The sequence below is a fragment of the Neocloeon triangulifer genome, unplaced genomic scaffold (assembly GCF_031216515.1).
Source record: "Neocloeon triangulifer isolate White Clay Creek 2 clone unplaced genomic scaffold, ASM3121651v1 ptg000009l, whole genome shotgun sequence".
Classification (NCBI taxonomy): Eukaryota; Metazoa; Arthropoda; class Insecta; order Ephemeroptera; family Baetidae; genus Neocloeon; species Neocloeon triangulifer.
The window spans coordinates 5,604,724-5,620,228 of record NW_026775551.1 but is presented as its reverse complement, the minus strand read 5'-3'; the positions used below and the strand labels follow the sequence as shown (position 1 = coordinate 5,620,228).

At 39.5% G+C, this 15,505-nt stretch overlaps 3 protein-coding genes across 6 annotated transcripts; 2 read left to right on the top strand and 1 right to left on the bottom strand.

The window, feature by feature from the left end:
* The first annotated feature begins 56 nt into the window (after positions 1 to 56).
* On the top strand, positions 57 to 2,361 carry LOC132195459 (3-ketoacyl-CoA thiolase, mitochondrial). Of its 2 annotated transcripts, XM_059617477.1 has the most exons (10): positions 57 to 73; positions 141 to 271; positions 534 to 605; positions 692 to 858; positions 909 to 1,040; positions 1,092 to 1,356; positions 1,413 to 1,588; positions 1,642 to 1,842; positions 1,896 to 2,050; positions 2,105 to 2,361. In XM_059617477.1, the coding sequence occupies exons 3-10, from the start codon at positions 587 to 589 to the stop codon at positions 2,187 to 2,189; spliced, it is 1,200 nt and encodes a 399-aa protein (XP_059473460.1). In that variant the 5' UTR covers positions 57 to 73; positions 141 to 271; positions 534 to 586; the 3' UTR covers positions 2,190 to 2,361. The 2 variants fall into 2 exon arrangements, with proteins under 2 accessions (XP_059473460.1, XP_059473459.1); XM_059617476.1 differs by lacking the exon at positions 57 to 73 and having other exon boundaries at positions 80 to 271.
* Positions 2,362 to 2,428: 67 nt separating this feature from the next.
* Positions 2,429 to 5,419, bottom strand: LOC132195456 (cleavage and polyadenylation specificity factor 73). Its single transcript, XM_059617470.1, has 14 exons — positions 5,200 to 5,419; positions 5,071 to 5,134; positions 4,914 to 5,011; positions 4,730 to 4,858; positions 4,396 to 4,663; positions 4,181 to 4,331; positions 3,951 to 4,126; positions 3,761 to 3,890; positions 3,531 to 3,706; positions 3,323 to 3,475; positions 3,164 to 3,272; positions 2,926 to 3,110; positions 2,624 to 2,878; positions 2,429 to 2,571 (listed from the first exon to the last, which is right to left on the bottom strand). The coding sequence occupies exons 1-14, from the start codon at positions 5,271 to 5,273 to the stop codon at positions 2,473 to 2,475; spliced, it is 2,067 nt and encodes a 688-aa protein (XP_059473453.1). The 5' UTR covers positions 5,274 to 5,419; the 3' UTR covers positions 2,429 to 2,472.
* A 29-nt stretch (positions 5,420 to 5,448) lies between these two features.
* LOC132195455 (epidermal growth factor receptor substrate 15-like 1) lies at positions 5,449 to 14,115 on the top strand. Of its 3 annotated transcripts, none has more exons than XM_059617467.1 (19): positions 5,449 to 5,560; positions 5,985 to 6,029; positions 6,152 to 6,241; positions 6,304 to 6,447; positions 6,498 to 6,653; positions 6,745 to 6,855; positions 6,911 to 7,030; positions 7,085 to 7,335; positions 7,391 to 7,562; positions 9,161 to 9,325; positions 9,377 to 9,466; positions 9,617 to 9,679; positions 9,791 to 9,988; positions 10,148 to 10,348; positions 10,411 to 10,483; positions 10,546 to 10,641; positions 10,752 to 10,813; positions 10,869 to 11,192; positions 12,907 to 14,115. In XM_059617467.1, exons 1-19 carry the CDS (start codon positions 5,534 to 5,536, stop codon positions 13,300 to 13,302), a joined length of 2,784 nt encoding a protein of 927 aa, XP_059473450.1. In that variant the 5' UTR covers positions 5,449 to 5,533; the 3' UTR covers positions 13,303 to 14,115. The 3 variants fall into 3 exon arrangements, with proteins under 3 accessions (XP_059473450.1, XP_059473452.1, XP_059473451.1); XM_059617469.1 differs by having other exon boundaries at positions 12,876 to 13,014; XM_059617468.1 differs by lacking the exon at positions 9,617 to 9,679.
* Positions 14,116 to 15,505: the final 1,390 nt, after the last annotated feature.

Below are 15,505 nucleotides of genomic sequence, written 5' to 3'. Positions count from 1 at the left end.
TAAATATTAGGTTGGCTACCTAGTAAATAGAAACTCCTTTGTTTTGCTTCTTGAAACTTCCTTTGCAAAAAGTGTACGCATAAAAACCGTGACATTTAAATTTATATCAATTAATTCATTGGGTGTCCCATTGTCATTAGGCAACCATCCAACTGTTCAGCTGTTTTGGCAGCTTTGTACGTATTGCACTGACCGCCCATTGCCCATTCCGACGAGTGAACATTTAGCCAGAGGAAAAGAGTGGAAATATTGGGTCACTTCTCGTCACTTGGTGAGCATGAGATAAGATTGAAGATTGAATCATTTTTTCGTTGTTCAAAGTCCAAAACAGTCTAAAATTAAATAGCATGCAAACGTTATACCTTAGAAGCTAATTTATTGTTCGCTGATTGATTCCGGCCTTCAAGAAAAGATCAAAGTTCAACTCATTATCAGTAGTCGCCAAGGAGTACACATAACTTCTTGAACCTATTAGAGATATTAGACAGACAGTTTTAAACAATATAACACCGTCTTTTTGTCTCTTCCGCCAGAATACATCTTGGAGTTTGGAGTTTAAACCAACAACAGAAAATACCCTTCGAAAATGTCGTCGCTCACTAAAGGTAATGCATTTTATTATACTGCATATGTACATACATAATCTCAATTTTTCCCTGTTGAAAGAGAAAATAATGAATCTAATTATTAGGAATATTTATCGTCGCTGCCAAGCGCACTCCTTTTGGCACTTATGGAGGCAAATTTGTGAACAAGAGTGCCGCTGATCTCCAGGAAGTAGCTGCCAAGGCTGCCCTGGCCTCTGGCAACATAAAGCCTGATTCCATCGATCATGTCATTGTTGGAAACGTTCTTGGTGTAAGTAAAGAAATAATTAAACTAAAATTATAAATAAAATGAAAATTTAGGCCACCTCCACGGACTCGATCTACTTGTCCAGACACGTGTCTATTCGAGTTGGAATCCCCATTAACAAGCCAGCACTCACCGTTAACCGACTGTGTGGCTCTGGATTCCAATCGATTGTCAATGGAGCACAAGTATAAATATAAATATGATCCAAAGTTTCTTTGTCGAAGATCTGTTTCCAGAACATTGTGCTTGGAGATTCGTCTGTAGTTCTGACTGGCGGAGTCGATAACATGAGCCAGTCGCCCCACATTGTGCGCGGAGTCCGCTTTGGAGTTCCTCTGGGCGTCTCACCCGTCCTTGAGGACTCTCTTTGGGCTGGTCTGACTGACTCGTACTGCAAGATGCCCATGGCCATCACTGCCGAAAACTTGGCTGACAAGTACAAGATCAGCAGAGAGGAAGTCGAGCAATTCGCTCTCTCGTCCCAGTCCAAGTGGAAGAACGGTAATCTTGAATTATAAAAGTTTGAAGCAAGCCCTTAATAATGCAATTATTATCAGCCCACGACAATGGCTACTTCAAGGAAGAATTGGCCCCAGTCAGTGTAAAGGTCAAGGGCAAGGAAGTGAGCATTGATTTTGATGAGCACCCCAAGCCTGCCACAACCAAAGAGGGTCTCGCAAAGCTCCCGTCCATCTTCAAGAAAGGTGGTGTCGTCACTGCTGGAACTGCATCTGTAAACATTTTTACTGTAAACAAAATTATTTTATTCCAATTTGTCGATTGAAGGGTGTTTGCGATGGTGCTGGAGCCGTTGTCCTTGCCAGCGAGGAGGCTTGCTCCAAGCTAAACTTGAAGCCACTTGCTCGACTTGTGGGCTACAGTGTTGTTGGTGTCGAGCCAAGCATCATGGGCATTGGCCCTGCTCCTGCTATCAGCATGCTCCTCGAAAAAGCCGGAAAATCTCTCTCTGACATTGACCTCATTGAGGTATATTTGCAATTAAATGCTATTAAATCAATCTATTTTGAACAAAATGTTAGATCAATGAAGCCTTTGGTGCCCAAACTCTTGCCTGTGCCAAAGAACTGAAACTGGACACAAGCAAGTTGAACGTGAATGGAGGTGCCATTGCCCTAGGTCACCCACTGGCTGCCTCTGGATCAAGGATTACTGCTCATCTTGTTCATGAACTCAGGTAAATTATTTTACAAGAAATTGTGCAGCATTTTTAAATCAACTTTTATTGCAGGAGAAGGAAGGCCAAGTTGGGAATTGGATCAGCCTGCATTGGTGGCGGACAAGGCATCGCCCTGCTCATCGAGAGCATTCACTAAAATTTTGGAGCGTCGAATATAGTGTCTAATTCATGGTCATGTTTTAAGACTGCATGTTATATTTTCCACTTATATTTCTTGCGTGAGGCAAATGCCCATCTGAAAGTTATAATTTGCAAGGTGGAGGCCAATTTTAATAAAATTTTCAATATGTTATATTTCTAAATAAAAAGCTTATTGATCTACAAAAGAATTACAATTAAAAACAATATACTAAAAGTACTTGATGGAAACAGGATGGAAACATCACTTCTGCTTTTTAAAGATTATTTATTTACAAAAATCAGTCGTCCATAGTGGGTGGTGCTAGCGACTGATACAATTTTGAGACTGCTGTCTGTACAACTTGCTGCAACAACTCATCCTCCTCACAAATAACATTCTGGAAAGATTTGTCAGTCAAAAGCAGAATTTTTTTATAATTATCAATTCACCATTTTCTCCAAATCGATGTCAGCTTTTTTGCCATCAACAGTGACATGCAGTTTGTCACCCTTGAAAATTTTTGGGACTGAATCCTCGCCAAACATGTCCTGCAGCATTTCAATCAGGCATTCCTTGAAATGCATGCTATCCATCTTTGAAGATGTGGTTGGCAGGGTTTTCGGGGCATCCTCTACCGACTCTGCCTGCAGAACTGCAGCCAGAACCGTGTCTGCATACATGTCGTTCACAGGACTCGCAACCCACTTAAAAATTTTGTTATGAGGAATTATTGGATTTTAGTTTCCATTACCTCCAAAGTTATGCATTTTTCAACTAAGGTAAGGTCAATGCAGTTAAAAATTCGCAACTTCTTGTCATCGACGGCTTCTACATTTCCCGCGAGCTGAATGAGTATGTGCTTGAGCAATGCCATGGGTCCATTGTAGTGCATGCTCATCCTCTGAACCACTTGACTAATACTCATGTCAGAATACTCTACAGAAGATTCAATTTGTAGAAAATATCGAATGAAATTTCAATTTACAAACTTGCAAGGTCGGCTGGATCTAAAAGAAGGTAGTTGAAGTTACGCTTTACCAAGATGCCTGAAAGTGTGTTGCCAGGTTTCGGAGGTTCAACTGCCAGGGACCCCATAACCTTAAAATTACTAATTAAAGATCAGGATCAATTTCATCAACAAGTCCTACTTTCGCAGTTTTTTCTCCCCTGAAATAAAGCTCGACGGCAATTGTATTTCGGGGGTTGTAAATTTGCATCTTATTTTTTGGGTCGGCTTCAAATTCTCTGACCAAAGCTGTTTTCAGACGATTCATTTCGTTCTGTTCGCCATGCACTAGAACCTACGGCAATATTAATTTAATGTTAAATCTGAAATTAGTAAAAACCACAACATACAATATGAGGAGGTTTCAGAATTTTGATGAAATCTCTCGTTTGCTGATAATCTGTGTGGGCTGAAAATGAGATGTAGTCGACGGACATTTTCAGAGGAAGTTTTTGTCCGGCCATCGTTGTGATTTCCTCTGGCTCAGACAAAATCATTTTGGCCAAAGTACCCTCCACACAATAGCCTAAAAGAGTATACTTAACAGTTTTCACCTATTTCGTATGCAAAATCCATATACCTGCAATGATGACTCCATTTTTGTGGTCAGAGCACCACGATTCGAACAGTTCCCTAGAAAGTCCACTTTGCATCATACCAGGGGACGCCATAACAACGCAAGGACCCACATCCTCAAAATGATCGATACCCTGAAATATAAAGAGGATACATATTATAAAACTAATAAAAATAATGGCTAGCATTTATACCTTCAGGTTTGAGATGTGCTTGAACACAAACGGGTTACTGACGGCAATCTGGTTTTTAATTTTGTCGTTCATTGCATTAATGTAAGTCTGATACACGGCCATACATTTTTTGGCAAGAGACGATGCGTAGTAAATGGGAATGTCGTGCAACTCCGGGTGCTGGCCCCAATACTCGTCTATAAAAAAGCAAGCATAAGTATCTTTAATCGGTATTTATTTTGAAGTAATACCTAAAATGAGCAAAAGTTCTTGTGCTCTTCCAAGAGCAAAAACAGGGATGAGGCATCGCCCTCCTCTGCTAACAATGCTGTTGACCAAGGTGGTGAAACGGCCTTCCCGCTCTTCTCTTTTCTCGTGGACGTGTGTTCCGTAAGTACTTTCCTACATTGAATTTTTTATTTTAATAATCATATTGGAACGAATGAAAAAATAAATATCATTTTACAGTGATAAGGACATCAGGGTGGACATTAGGAATCTCCGCTGCCATCAAATGCCTGTCTTCTTGTCGAGAAAAGTCTCCAGTGTACAAAATTTTGACGCCGGCAATTTCGATCATGAACATGGCAGCGCCAAGAACGTGGCCAGCATTGTACGCCCAAAACTTAACTCCAAGCACATCCTTCTCCTCGTGGAAGTTTATTGTTTCGATTTTGTCCATTGAACTCTCTAAATCTGCTTCTGTGTACAGCATTTGCTCTGTAGCAATGTTGCTAAGATACGATTTGCCATTAATAATTGGATATAAAAATTAAAAAAAGAACTTTAAAAATAAATACCTGACTTTGATATAATCTGACAGAAGCCAGCGATAAATAGCTTTTGTGGCATGGGTCATAAAACAACGACCCTTGAATTTTGTTTTCTGCAAAAACCATGGTAGAGCTCCACAGTGGTCCAAATGAAAGCTTTAAGAAAATATGTTGGTACAGAACGTGAATATTAGTAATATTAGTCTTTTACTGTGATATGAGCAGGAGATCTATTTCGTCTGCTTCAATCAAGTCTACGAATGGAAGAGCATCCATACCTGATAGACCTGGATGAATACCGCAGTCAAGCTAAAATAAAAAAAAATTATTTAAAACGGTTCATTTCTCAAAATTTCCACATTTCTTACCATAATTTTCTTTCCCTTGAACTCGAGCATAATGCAAGACCTTCCAACCTCTTGCCCTGCGCCCCTGTAAAAGTTAAAATTTGAGAGGTCAGAAAAATAAAAAATTGTTTGTATAAAAGTTGAGCTTACAATGGCCTGATTGAAAGCAGATCGCTCTCTTCGGCGGGCAAAGATGACTCAACTTTAACCCTTCCGGCCATCATCTTGCAATGCAGAAGGGCTTCGTAGCAAATTTCCAAATTAGAACCGGCTCAATTCCCGGCGTCGTGTGTTTGTTTTGAATTTTGGTTTTCGATAAATATGGTGCGATGTCGTGCTGATCGGCGAACTTTGATCAACCAGCGCCTCCACTGTATGGTGGTGACATTTCGAAGTTGACTCATCCCGCGGTATTGATTGCTGCGTTGATTGGTTTAGGGAAAAACTCTAGCCAATCAGAAGAGCCGCTCAGTTACTCAGAAAGATGGCCGCTCTGCCGTCTCCAACCCAGGTAATCTTGCTATTTTGTACCAAATTTGCCCAAATATAAGCCTTTATTTTGCCTTAATGATAGGTAGATTAAGTTTTGGTAGTTCTTTCTTTGGATTTCTGTGAATTTCTCGTCCAGAGAACGTGCCCTGACCGTTCGGCCGTTGTTGCGAAAAGCGCGGAAACCTCTTGTCAAAATCGTTGAAAGTGGGCGTACGAAGTCTTCTTTCATCAGAGGAAGTCCCTTTTTCCCTTTTTATAAATTAATTGCTTCACCGTTGATAAAGTCCGTCGAATAAAAGCATGAGTGGTTGTTCAAATGCTCGTAAAACACTTCAGTTCGGTGTTATTTTTTAACCCAACGTAAGACCTTACAAGGGTCCCAATTTGATTGCCGTCACACGAGAGCCCCATATCGATCTAAAATTGAAATCATTTCTTTCCAGGTGGCTGGAGGCCACGCTGCAATATATGAGGCGTACTATCAGCAGGTGAGCAACACCATAAATCTAACAACAAATAGCAACGCAGATAAGCAGGCGATTAGTCAAATATACCCTCTAGCACTATTTTGTTTTAAAGGAAAATGTTAAAAATAGTAATTTTCCCTCAGGTGGATCCCTCAGGTTCTGGCTCTGTGCCGGCTCAAGTTGCTGCAAAGTTTCTGAAAAAGTCTGGCCTCTCTGACATCATCCTAAGCAGAGTAAAATCTAAATCAGACTCGTCCCACTCGCAGAACCAATGCTTATTTTTATTCACTTGCAGATATGGGATTTATCAGACACAGCAGGAAGAGGCTTCCTGAACAAGCAGGGGTTTTTTGTCGCTCTAAAACTAGTGTCCCTCGCGCAAGCCGGCAAGGCCCTCACAAATGCTAACATGCTGAGTGAAACGCCGCCTCCTAAAGTTGTGAGTTTCAATCAGATTTGCTGTGAATTTTTCTCCTAATAAACTGCTAGGGCGAACTTCCTAATGTTCTGCCAACTGGTGGACCTCCGAAGCCTGCTCCTGGTATGGGAGGCACTAATTGGACGGTCCAGCCTGCTGAGAAAATAAAATACGACAAACTCTTTGATTCCTTGGAACCTATCAATGGCCTTATTCCAGGCGCCAAGGTAAATTAAACACCACCCATATTGTCAATGCAAATTATTGCTTAATTTTACCAAACTTTTGCTGCCACTGATAAATTTATTAACTTTTCAGGTCAAAAATGTTATGATGAACTCAAAACTGCCATTGCCGATCCTTGGCAAAATTTGGGACCTTGCGGATGCTGACAAAGATGGAATGTTGGATAGACATGAATTCACAGTGGTAAATACTAAATAAAACCTGTTGAAAAATTTTATTCTTAACCAATCAACTACAGGCAATGCATTTGGTATACAAAGGACTAGAGAATCACGCTATTCCAGCCACACTTCCACCCGATCTGCAAAAACCATCAAGGCCACCAATTCCAGTTGCACCAGGCGCTGCTCCAAATAGGGTATCTCGACTAAATGAGTGATGCACGAAGGGATTCTTATAATGAAATTTCCAGCCTGCTGTTCCACCTATGCCAAATGCGCCACCTAATTTGGTCCCTGCGCCTATTCAAGCTGCTCCGAAACCCACTCCAACTTTCACATCACCACACACAGTTCACTGGGTTGTTGGTCCAGGTGACAGAGCCAAATACGAACCACGATTCAAACTTGCTGACAAAGACCAGGATGGATTCGTTTCTGGTGCTGAGATCAAAGATATCTTCCTCCAGTCTGGTGTCCCCCCACAGCTTCTTGCTCACATTTGGTATTGTATTTATAAAAGTTTTGCAATAAATTTTCTAAGCTTAATTTTAATTCAGGGGTCTTTGTGACACCAACCAGCTTGGAAAACTAAACCTCGAGCAGTTTATGCTCGCTATGTGGCTGATCGAACAGAAACTCAAAGGTGTGAACCCACCTCCCGCTCTAGCTCCAGACATGGTGCCACCAAGCATGCGACCAAAGCCACCACCTCAGCCAAACGTAATAGAGGTAAGTTTTTTTTCTCAATTTATTATTAATTGCGCATGTTTTGAACAGTTGCTTAAAGCTGGTGAATATATACCCTATACATAGCTAACATTACCACTGCTGAGGTCCAAATTATGATAACCACAGACCAGGATCTATCAAATAGGGAAACTTTTTGAAGCATAACTTTGACCGAAACCGAGCCAATTAGTTTGTCCTGCTGCCAACAGCTAGAGAAATAGTTTTATTTTAAAAATCCATTACTTGTTAGTATTTACCTGTAAACTTGTGAATCTTTGACCTTTTCAATTTCCAATTTACCCAATGGTGTCATCTTTGTGTTTCCCTTAGAGTTGGGGTTCAAAATTTCATTTCCAAATTTCCATTTGATGGGAGAGTCATCAATGAGGTGGCTACGTTATTCTTATTATACTGTAAATGAAAATAATTGTAATACCCTTGGCACTGCATCAAGATTCTTTCTCCTTTATGCGGAAAAAGGTGATTCCTGTGGACAGGGTGAGGCAGTTGGGGTATTCCTTGTAATGTTGAAAACAATCCAAGGCTATTATCCACTTGATCGACTAGATTCCCAGTGCTGTCTAGAACTCGGAAAAATTTTCCTTTTCCTTTACAGAGAACCTTCAAAACAGAAAAATAACCCTAAAGTCAACAAGCAACAATTCTTATCCATAAGCAAAAAAAGGGTCGTTACCCTGCAATAAGTGTATATCACTTCTGATGGTCTCTCCAGTATTCTTGGATCATTTTGAAACTCCTCTGGAAGCTGACTTGAGCGACAGGGTGTTGGACCTGGCCAAGCTTCCTTGAAAGCGTCCGAGTTTGCTCTATAATATGATAATAATTTAGAATTTTGAAGTTACAAGTAAACATTTTTTTAAACCTGACGTCAACCATACAAGGCCCGTGCCTCCATTTAAACCCGACTTGTCCACAACACCTTTGCTCACTACACGTCAACCATGGACCCCATTTTGAGAAAACGTCAACTTCTCCAAAGTCGGTTTTGAATGTCAAGTTGGTCCGTGGAAATGGCTTCGACTTTAATTTTACCTGATTTCATGTTAAAATTATTGTGAATCTTGATTATTTTAATTTATTTAAACTAACCTTTTCAATGAGCTCATTTTCTTCATTTAAAATTGTTACGAAGGTGCTCATTTTCCCTTTTCCTGTGACCGAGCAGACGTAAAGTCCAGAATCCTCTGCTTTTGCTCTATTAATATGAAGGGCGCGGCTAGTGTGGTTCTGCCGTTTGCCATCTTTGTACCAAAAAATTGGGAATTCTTCGTGAGAGTCCAAGCAAACTTCACATGTCAGTCTAAATTTAAGTTTAATAACTGTGATTAATGCCAGGAATATTTCAACTGTTACTTGATATGTGAATTTTCAAAGTAAGCCTCATTTGACATCCTTTTAATTCCTTCCAATTTCCTGCACTCTTGGTTATCTGCAACTCCTGGTTCTTGATTCGGGAGAATCTGGCATGCAATATTTAAAAGTGTGATTAAAATTAGCAGCAATAAGAAGATCATCTTGAGCGTCATTTTGAAATCGAATGTAGCCAACAATTGACCGTTTCCTTTTAATTGTTGCAGGTTGTAAGTGCTAACGCAGGAACACCCTATCAGAGCACACCAGAGCTTGACATGATTAGCAAGGAAATTGCTGAATTGGCCATGGAGAAACGCAACTTGGAAACTGACATTGCCCAGAAGGAAGCAGACATAAAAATCAAGTCTGGCGAAATAAAAAGCCTACAGGTTTGAGAAATCTTGATATTTCTTAAATAAATATATTAAAAAAATCTCCAGGGTGAGTTGGATACCCTAGCAGCAACATTGAAGCAGCTGGAGAACCAGAAAGGAGAGGCTCAGAAAAGGCTCAATGATCTCAAAGGACAGGTTTGTCGTTGTAAAAATTGTCTCTTATACCCACAGTAGTTGATTAGTTTTTGTTGTACTCATTATCACTTTTCTATTTGTTTTTCTATTTTAATTTCTGCACAGTTATATCATTGTTTTATTTTTCCAATTTCATTTCCATTTATTTAGAAATCCACGCTAGAAAAAGAAGTGTCAGATATCAAATTACTGTTGGAAGAAGAACAGTCCAAGGTAAAGTTTTGCTTCCAGTTTTTGTTTAAATTACACTATCATAGTACATTTATCTTGGACTTGCACAAGTAGTTTTTATGTATCCGTAGTTAACAAGTGGTGCTATTCTAGGTGGCAATGTTGAGATGCCAGGCAGACGAGCAGGAGAGGACGCTCAAGGACCAAGAAGATGAACTAAACCAAAGAAAACAGGAGCTGGAGAACCTCAAGACAGAAGAAACCAGACTTGAGACCTCCCTTAAATCCTCAAAGACCCAATTTGAAGGGCTAAACAACAATCTTCAGGAGACGCAGCTTCTCATTAGTCAGGTACACTTTTGATGTAATAAATTAAATGCTTTGGTGGCTCTCAACTTATAAGTGGCTCCGAGATGTGACAACGGGACTTGAGTTAAATATATGATTTGACTGAATTCTTAAAAAAAATATTGCTTAGGCGCTTGAATGTGAATGTTTGCTTGTCTACAGGCTAAAGCCAAAATTACTCAGCTAGAGGAGCAACAACGCCAGATGGACGATGCCATAACCATGTATGACACAGCACTGACAAATAACGATGCCTTTGCAGTCCCCGACACTTCCCTAGAGCCCATATCCACAGAGTTTAGAGAGCCAGAGTTTGTACAGTTTGCCATGGTAAATGGGGTGACCTCTCCCTCGGAGACAAAGGTGACGAAGCAAATTAAAATGTCACTGGCATAATTATCTAACTTGTGATTTTTTTTTCTTAGGTCTCTGACGATCCTTTTGCTTCAACAAATGGTGAAGGAGGGTTTCAGTCAAAGGACAACGCATTTGGAAATGGTGCTAAACTGAAGCTTCTAACTTTTATCATTTTACTGAAGTCAAATATCTTGCTATTTCAGACGAGTTCACAAGTGACCCCTTTGCAGCGAATTTCGACTCCCAACAAAACACAGGGTTTGACTCGGATCCTTTTGCCAGCTTGGGTGGTAATACAGGTAAAAATTACCACGCCATAATTAAGAATATTATATATATATTTTTTCTAACAAGTGTCGTGCAAAATAATTTGCTAGAAAGATAAATAATTGTTAAAAAAACATCTCAGGTGGGCAAAACGATCCTTTTGATCCATTTGGAGAAAAAGCTGCTGCGTCCAAGACCCCAGAGGTGACTATTAACATATTAAGGCTAATCACAGAACATAAAGTTCAATTTATTTTAGCCTGGAGCTGACGCGTTTGGCTGCGACCCATTTGCAAATTCAACCTCACCTGCCCTGACGCCCTCTCCTGTGCCCCCAGTAACACCACAGCCAGGCCGCGAGGACAGCAGCCCTACCCCTGCCCTTCCACCAAAGAAAAGCAAACAACCTCCTCCACGCCCTGCTCCTCCTAAGGCGATGCTGAGAGCGGCGCCAGCACCTGCAGCGCCAACCAGCCCCAGTCCGGAGCCCAATGCGGATCCATTTGGGCAGGATGCTTTTTCGAATAACGACGCCTTCTCATCTTCAGCTGGTGGATTTGCTAATTTTGCTGATTTTGATAAGGTAGGGCTACATTGTAAATAACATTTTAAGCTTCATTTCACATTGATTCCTTGAAATATTTGGCTGAAACCCAAATCAAAACTGGCTGTTATGAATATTTCCATAAATAAAGACTTTTTCTTTAAATGATCCAGCCAGTTGTGGAAACAGCCAAAGCACCTGACAGGAATTAAAATTAAAAAATCCCAATCCGTGCTGTTGATGTTTAGCTAGAAGCGTTAAGCATAATATTTTGGTTGCGTGGTGTACCCTGCTATTCCTACATGCGTGGTAACACCACTTGTTTAAAAATCCACTACCCCAATTTCTGAGCTACAGGTCCTAAACCATCTGAAATCAATTAACTAAAAGTTAATAATGCACTCTGTATCTCTTTTGTTCCGTTTGACGTGTTAGAAGGATGATAGTAGTGTAAGTAGTCTCTCAATGTTTGTTCATCAAATGCGATTGTTAAGTTTTTTTTTGTTTCCTTTTGATTTTTGAATTTAAATAATGAATCTAATCAGTGAAACTTTTGAAAACTAAAAACAATTATTTTTTCAACTGTTTCAGTTAATTTCGTTGGCTACGGCCGTTAGAGTTGCAATGTTCAAGATGTATTTCTCGGTGTCTAAAAATCAAACTAGTACTAGTAGCACCAGCGTTGACCAATAGGTATAATGATCATCTAGCATGCCCACACTTTTCTTTCATCTGTAGTGTCATGGCGTAATCTTTATATAGATTTTTTTTAACAATAATACGTGTGACTTAAATTTTGCAATTTAATTGAAAACTACTGGGGGGTTTGTTCACGTTTGACAATTTCCTACAATCCCAAGCTCTGCTTTACCGCTGAAACTCGAAACTGTAGCTCAGATATTCCCATAATTTGCCCGGATTTATGAACACCGCATTATTTTATCGTACAACTTTATGTTTCTCTTTTCAGTTTTTATTTTCTTTTCATATTTGATTTCTTTAGGTTAGTACCACGGCTACAACTCCAGTTATTGCTTGCAAGCACACGTACAAATAGATGTGAGCATGGATGCTGTTTTGTTGGAGAAAAATTGTTTTACTTTCAACTCCATTTTATTTGAGTTTGAGTCTTATGTATCTGCACTTTTTATTTTATTATTCTTGCTCCATTTGAAAGGCTCAAACTCACCAAAAGGCTTTTTTGTGCAGAACCTAAATTTTTTTGATGAAGCAGGAAAACTTTCAATATTTTATTCTTGGCATTTTAAATAGATACGTTGGGCTAATTGGGCTATTCATCCTCATAAATACATAAATTTACGCTCAGAGCCAGAAATACTCATTATTATTTCTTGCTGAAATTTTGGGCACTGTTGATAAATTTGTAAATTTTCCATGATTTATTTTTCATGCACGAAAAATAGTGCTTAAAACGCATAAAGATGCACATTGTTTTGAATTTAAAATAGTTCTGTTGCCAAAATTATTATTTTAAATGCAATTTTAAAATTTGAACAACTCAAGCGTGGTCCGTTAAAAAGCCTTTTGCAAACCCACTGACGTTTTCACCTTTTAGTTGTCTAGGGTGGCGCCACGTCCGTTCTTTTTTTTCAACGCATGCACCCCCCACTAACCCTTTGCTTTTGTGGCGCCACTCGCCTGCAGCAGCCGAGCGGACCACCGGAGACTAACTCTGAGTTCTTGCTTTTTGTCCTCGATCAGCCTTAATCACCTGCTGATTGATTCTCCGCAGTTCTCCACCAAGAGCAACAACAACAACGGCATTTCGAGGCATTCCCACAGCAACAACAACAACTACACAAGCAGCAGCAACAGCAGTTCAACGGCGCCTAGTCCGGCCCCGCCGACCCCAGCTCGGCCCAAGGGCCGATATGCGGGTCTCGAGTTCACGGAGGACCCTTTCCGGGACTACCGCTACGAGGACCCCTTCGAAATCGAAGATCCGTTTGCCAGCCTGCCTCCGGCGCCAACCTCAACAGCCGCCCCCAGCGCCGCCTCCAACAACAACGTGCCCGATGCGTGGGGCCTCTCAGCCGACGAGGAGCGGAAGCGCAAGTTGCGTGAACAGGAAAAGGCAGATTATGAATACGCGTTGGCCCTGAGCCAGGCTGAGGGCGCCGGCAGATAAACAGACTTGAGTTTTCTAGTTAGTTGCAAAAATGGTATCATAAAATGTGTCATCTTCTTACACACTCTCACACAGTTCCATGTTGTATATAATGTAAATGTCGAGTGATTGCGAGTGAGACTTTGAGAGAGAAAGTTGATATGTATTATATAAACTTTGATGATTAAGGAGAGGCCTCGAAACTTGAGTTTGGAAATTTTAATTTAATTTTCTTGAAAAATCAGCTGGCCATCGATGACAAATTAATTCGTCTAATTCAATCAATATTTGAGGTTTTTTAAGGTTTGACGTCATTCAGTCCAATTTGTCAATGGTAACCGTTTAAATTTATGGAGATAAATAAAAAAGTTTTAATTAACATCAGATGCTCATAGAACAAGAAATAAAATTTCCAACTAAAGAATTGAAGGTCCTAATTACGAGAAATCACTCTGCCATGTTCTTTTTGTTACTTCGTAGTCATTGTGATAATATTCATTGATTACTCTGGTTCGTTATAAACATTGTGTGCATTCTCACTCACTCAGGCTGATGCTCGTCGACGCGTCTCGGGCTTGAAAGTTAGTTAAGAGTTTTATCACCTTTTTACCACAACTTTACTGTGCTATTTTTATTCGATCTGTTTTTGATTCAAATGCTCCAGTGTATAAAATAAACTACGTTTTTGTTCCCGTTTTTGTCAGTCTCAGCCTGGTTCTAATCTTAAATCTTGTTTGCCTCCCCGCTAGAAATTAAAAATATCAATTGTTCCTAAAATTTATTGATTAGCAAAAATTGTCTGCCGCGTGCTTTTGATTTTTTTTTTCAAATACTTTTGTCCTTGCATAAATTGTGAGTGGTATATTACGTTGGTTGACTGCGTAAGAAAGTAAAAAGATGAAAGAAGCTTTGCCCAAAATTTAGTATAGCTTATAGTACGCGCCCAGGTGCAGCAGCAATAACGATTGTAAACTCCTTGTATTGATGACAATATAGTTTTTAACCAACATGTTGCTGGGACATGTCTGTAGAGGCAGCAAGGATGTGAGCACCGTCTGAGCTCAAAACCCGTAGAGAGATATTAAAAGAAAAGTAATGACACATTCCAAAATGTATCAGGGCACTGCATTGAAAGGTGCATTCTACAATTAAAGATGTTTATATATCACTGAGGAGAATGAGGTATTGCAAGGAGCGGTGCACGAAAGGTGAATTTCTTAAGAAAAAAATCTCATTTAAAATGCCACTCAGGACTGTTTCTGTTTTAGCCGAATAATTTACAAACTAACCCGCGGTGAAAGAACCACAACCGACTCTGAAAATCAGTGGCAATTAATGTTTGAAAGAGAAAATTACTGGAGAACAATTGTTGAATTTCAAAAATGTGTGCCACCATAGTTTGTGTTCAAAGGCTTCTTTCTTTGCGCGATGGTTCATTTTATTCATACATTGAAAAAACATACATTATATCAAGTAATGGTGCATAATTATAAACTGTTGTTGAATATTAGCTGCTCTGAAATCATCGGTTTTCATATTAACTATAATATGAGCGATAAATAAAAGGTTCGCAGTCAGGCCTATGTGTACTTCATTCATTTTCTACTGGTAGATTTGATCCCATATTCAAAGTTGCTGATCAGGTCGGAGGTTTTTTGCAATCATAAAAAAATAATTAATTTCTTTATATCATAGTGCCTGCTGTTTAAGAAGTCGCTGTATCAAGTGGGTAAAAAAAAAGCAATCACTAAAAAGAACGTGCAAATAATAACACATTAATCAGACAAAACAGACAGGCTTCACAATTAATATAATAATTATCTTGATCGTTCGGGAACAATAATAAAACTATGAAAAACGAAATACAAAAATACCTATTTCAATACTTGTGTAATGCCTTGATGTTATATCATCTTGATCTTTCTCTCACACTCGAATTAAAAGCTGGAATCCAGGCTAAAATTTTGGAAAGTGGAGGAAAACATGTTAACTTCCTGTTTGAATGCGTTATATTGAGAGCGATTTTAGCAGTTGCGCTTGTTATCGTATTGCATACACTAAGATGACTATTGTTGTTGAAAAATACCCAGAATTAAATTATGAATGTAGGACGCCCGCAAACCTTCATTGAAAATAATAATAAATAAACTGCAAAAATATAATCCTTAAAGACTTAACACACGAGAAAATTAACCTATCATCAGACGAGCGCCCGTGTAAATTA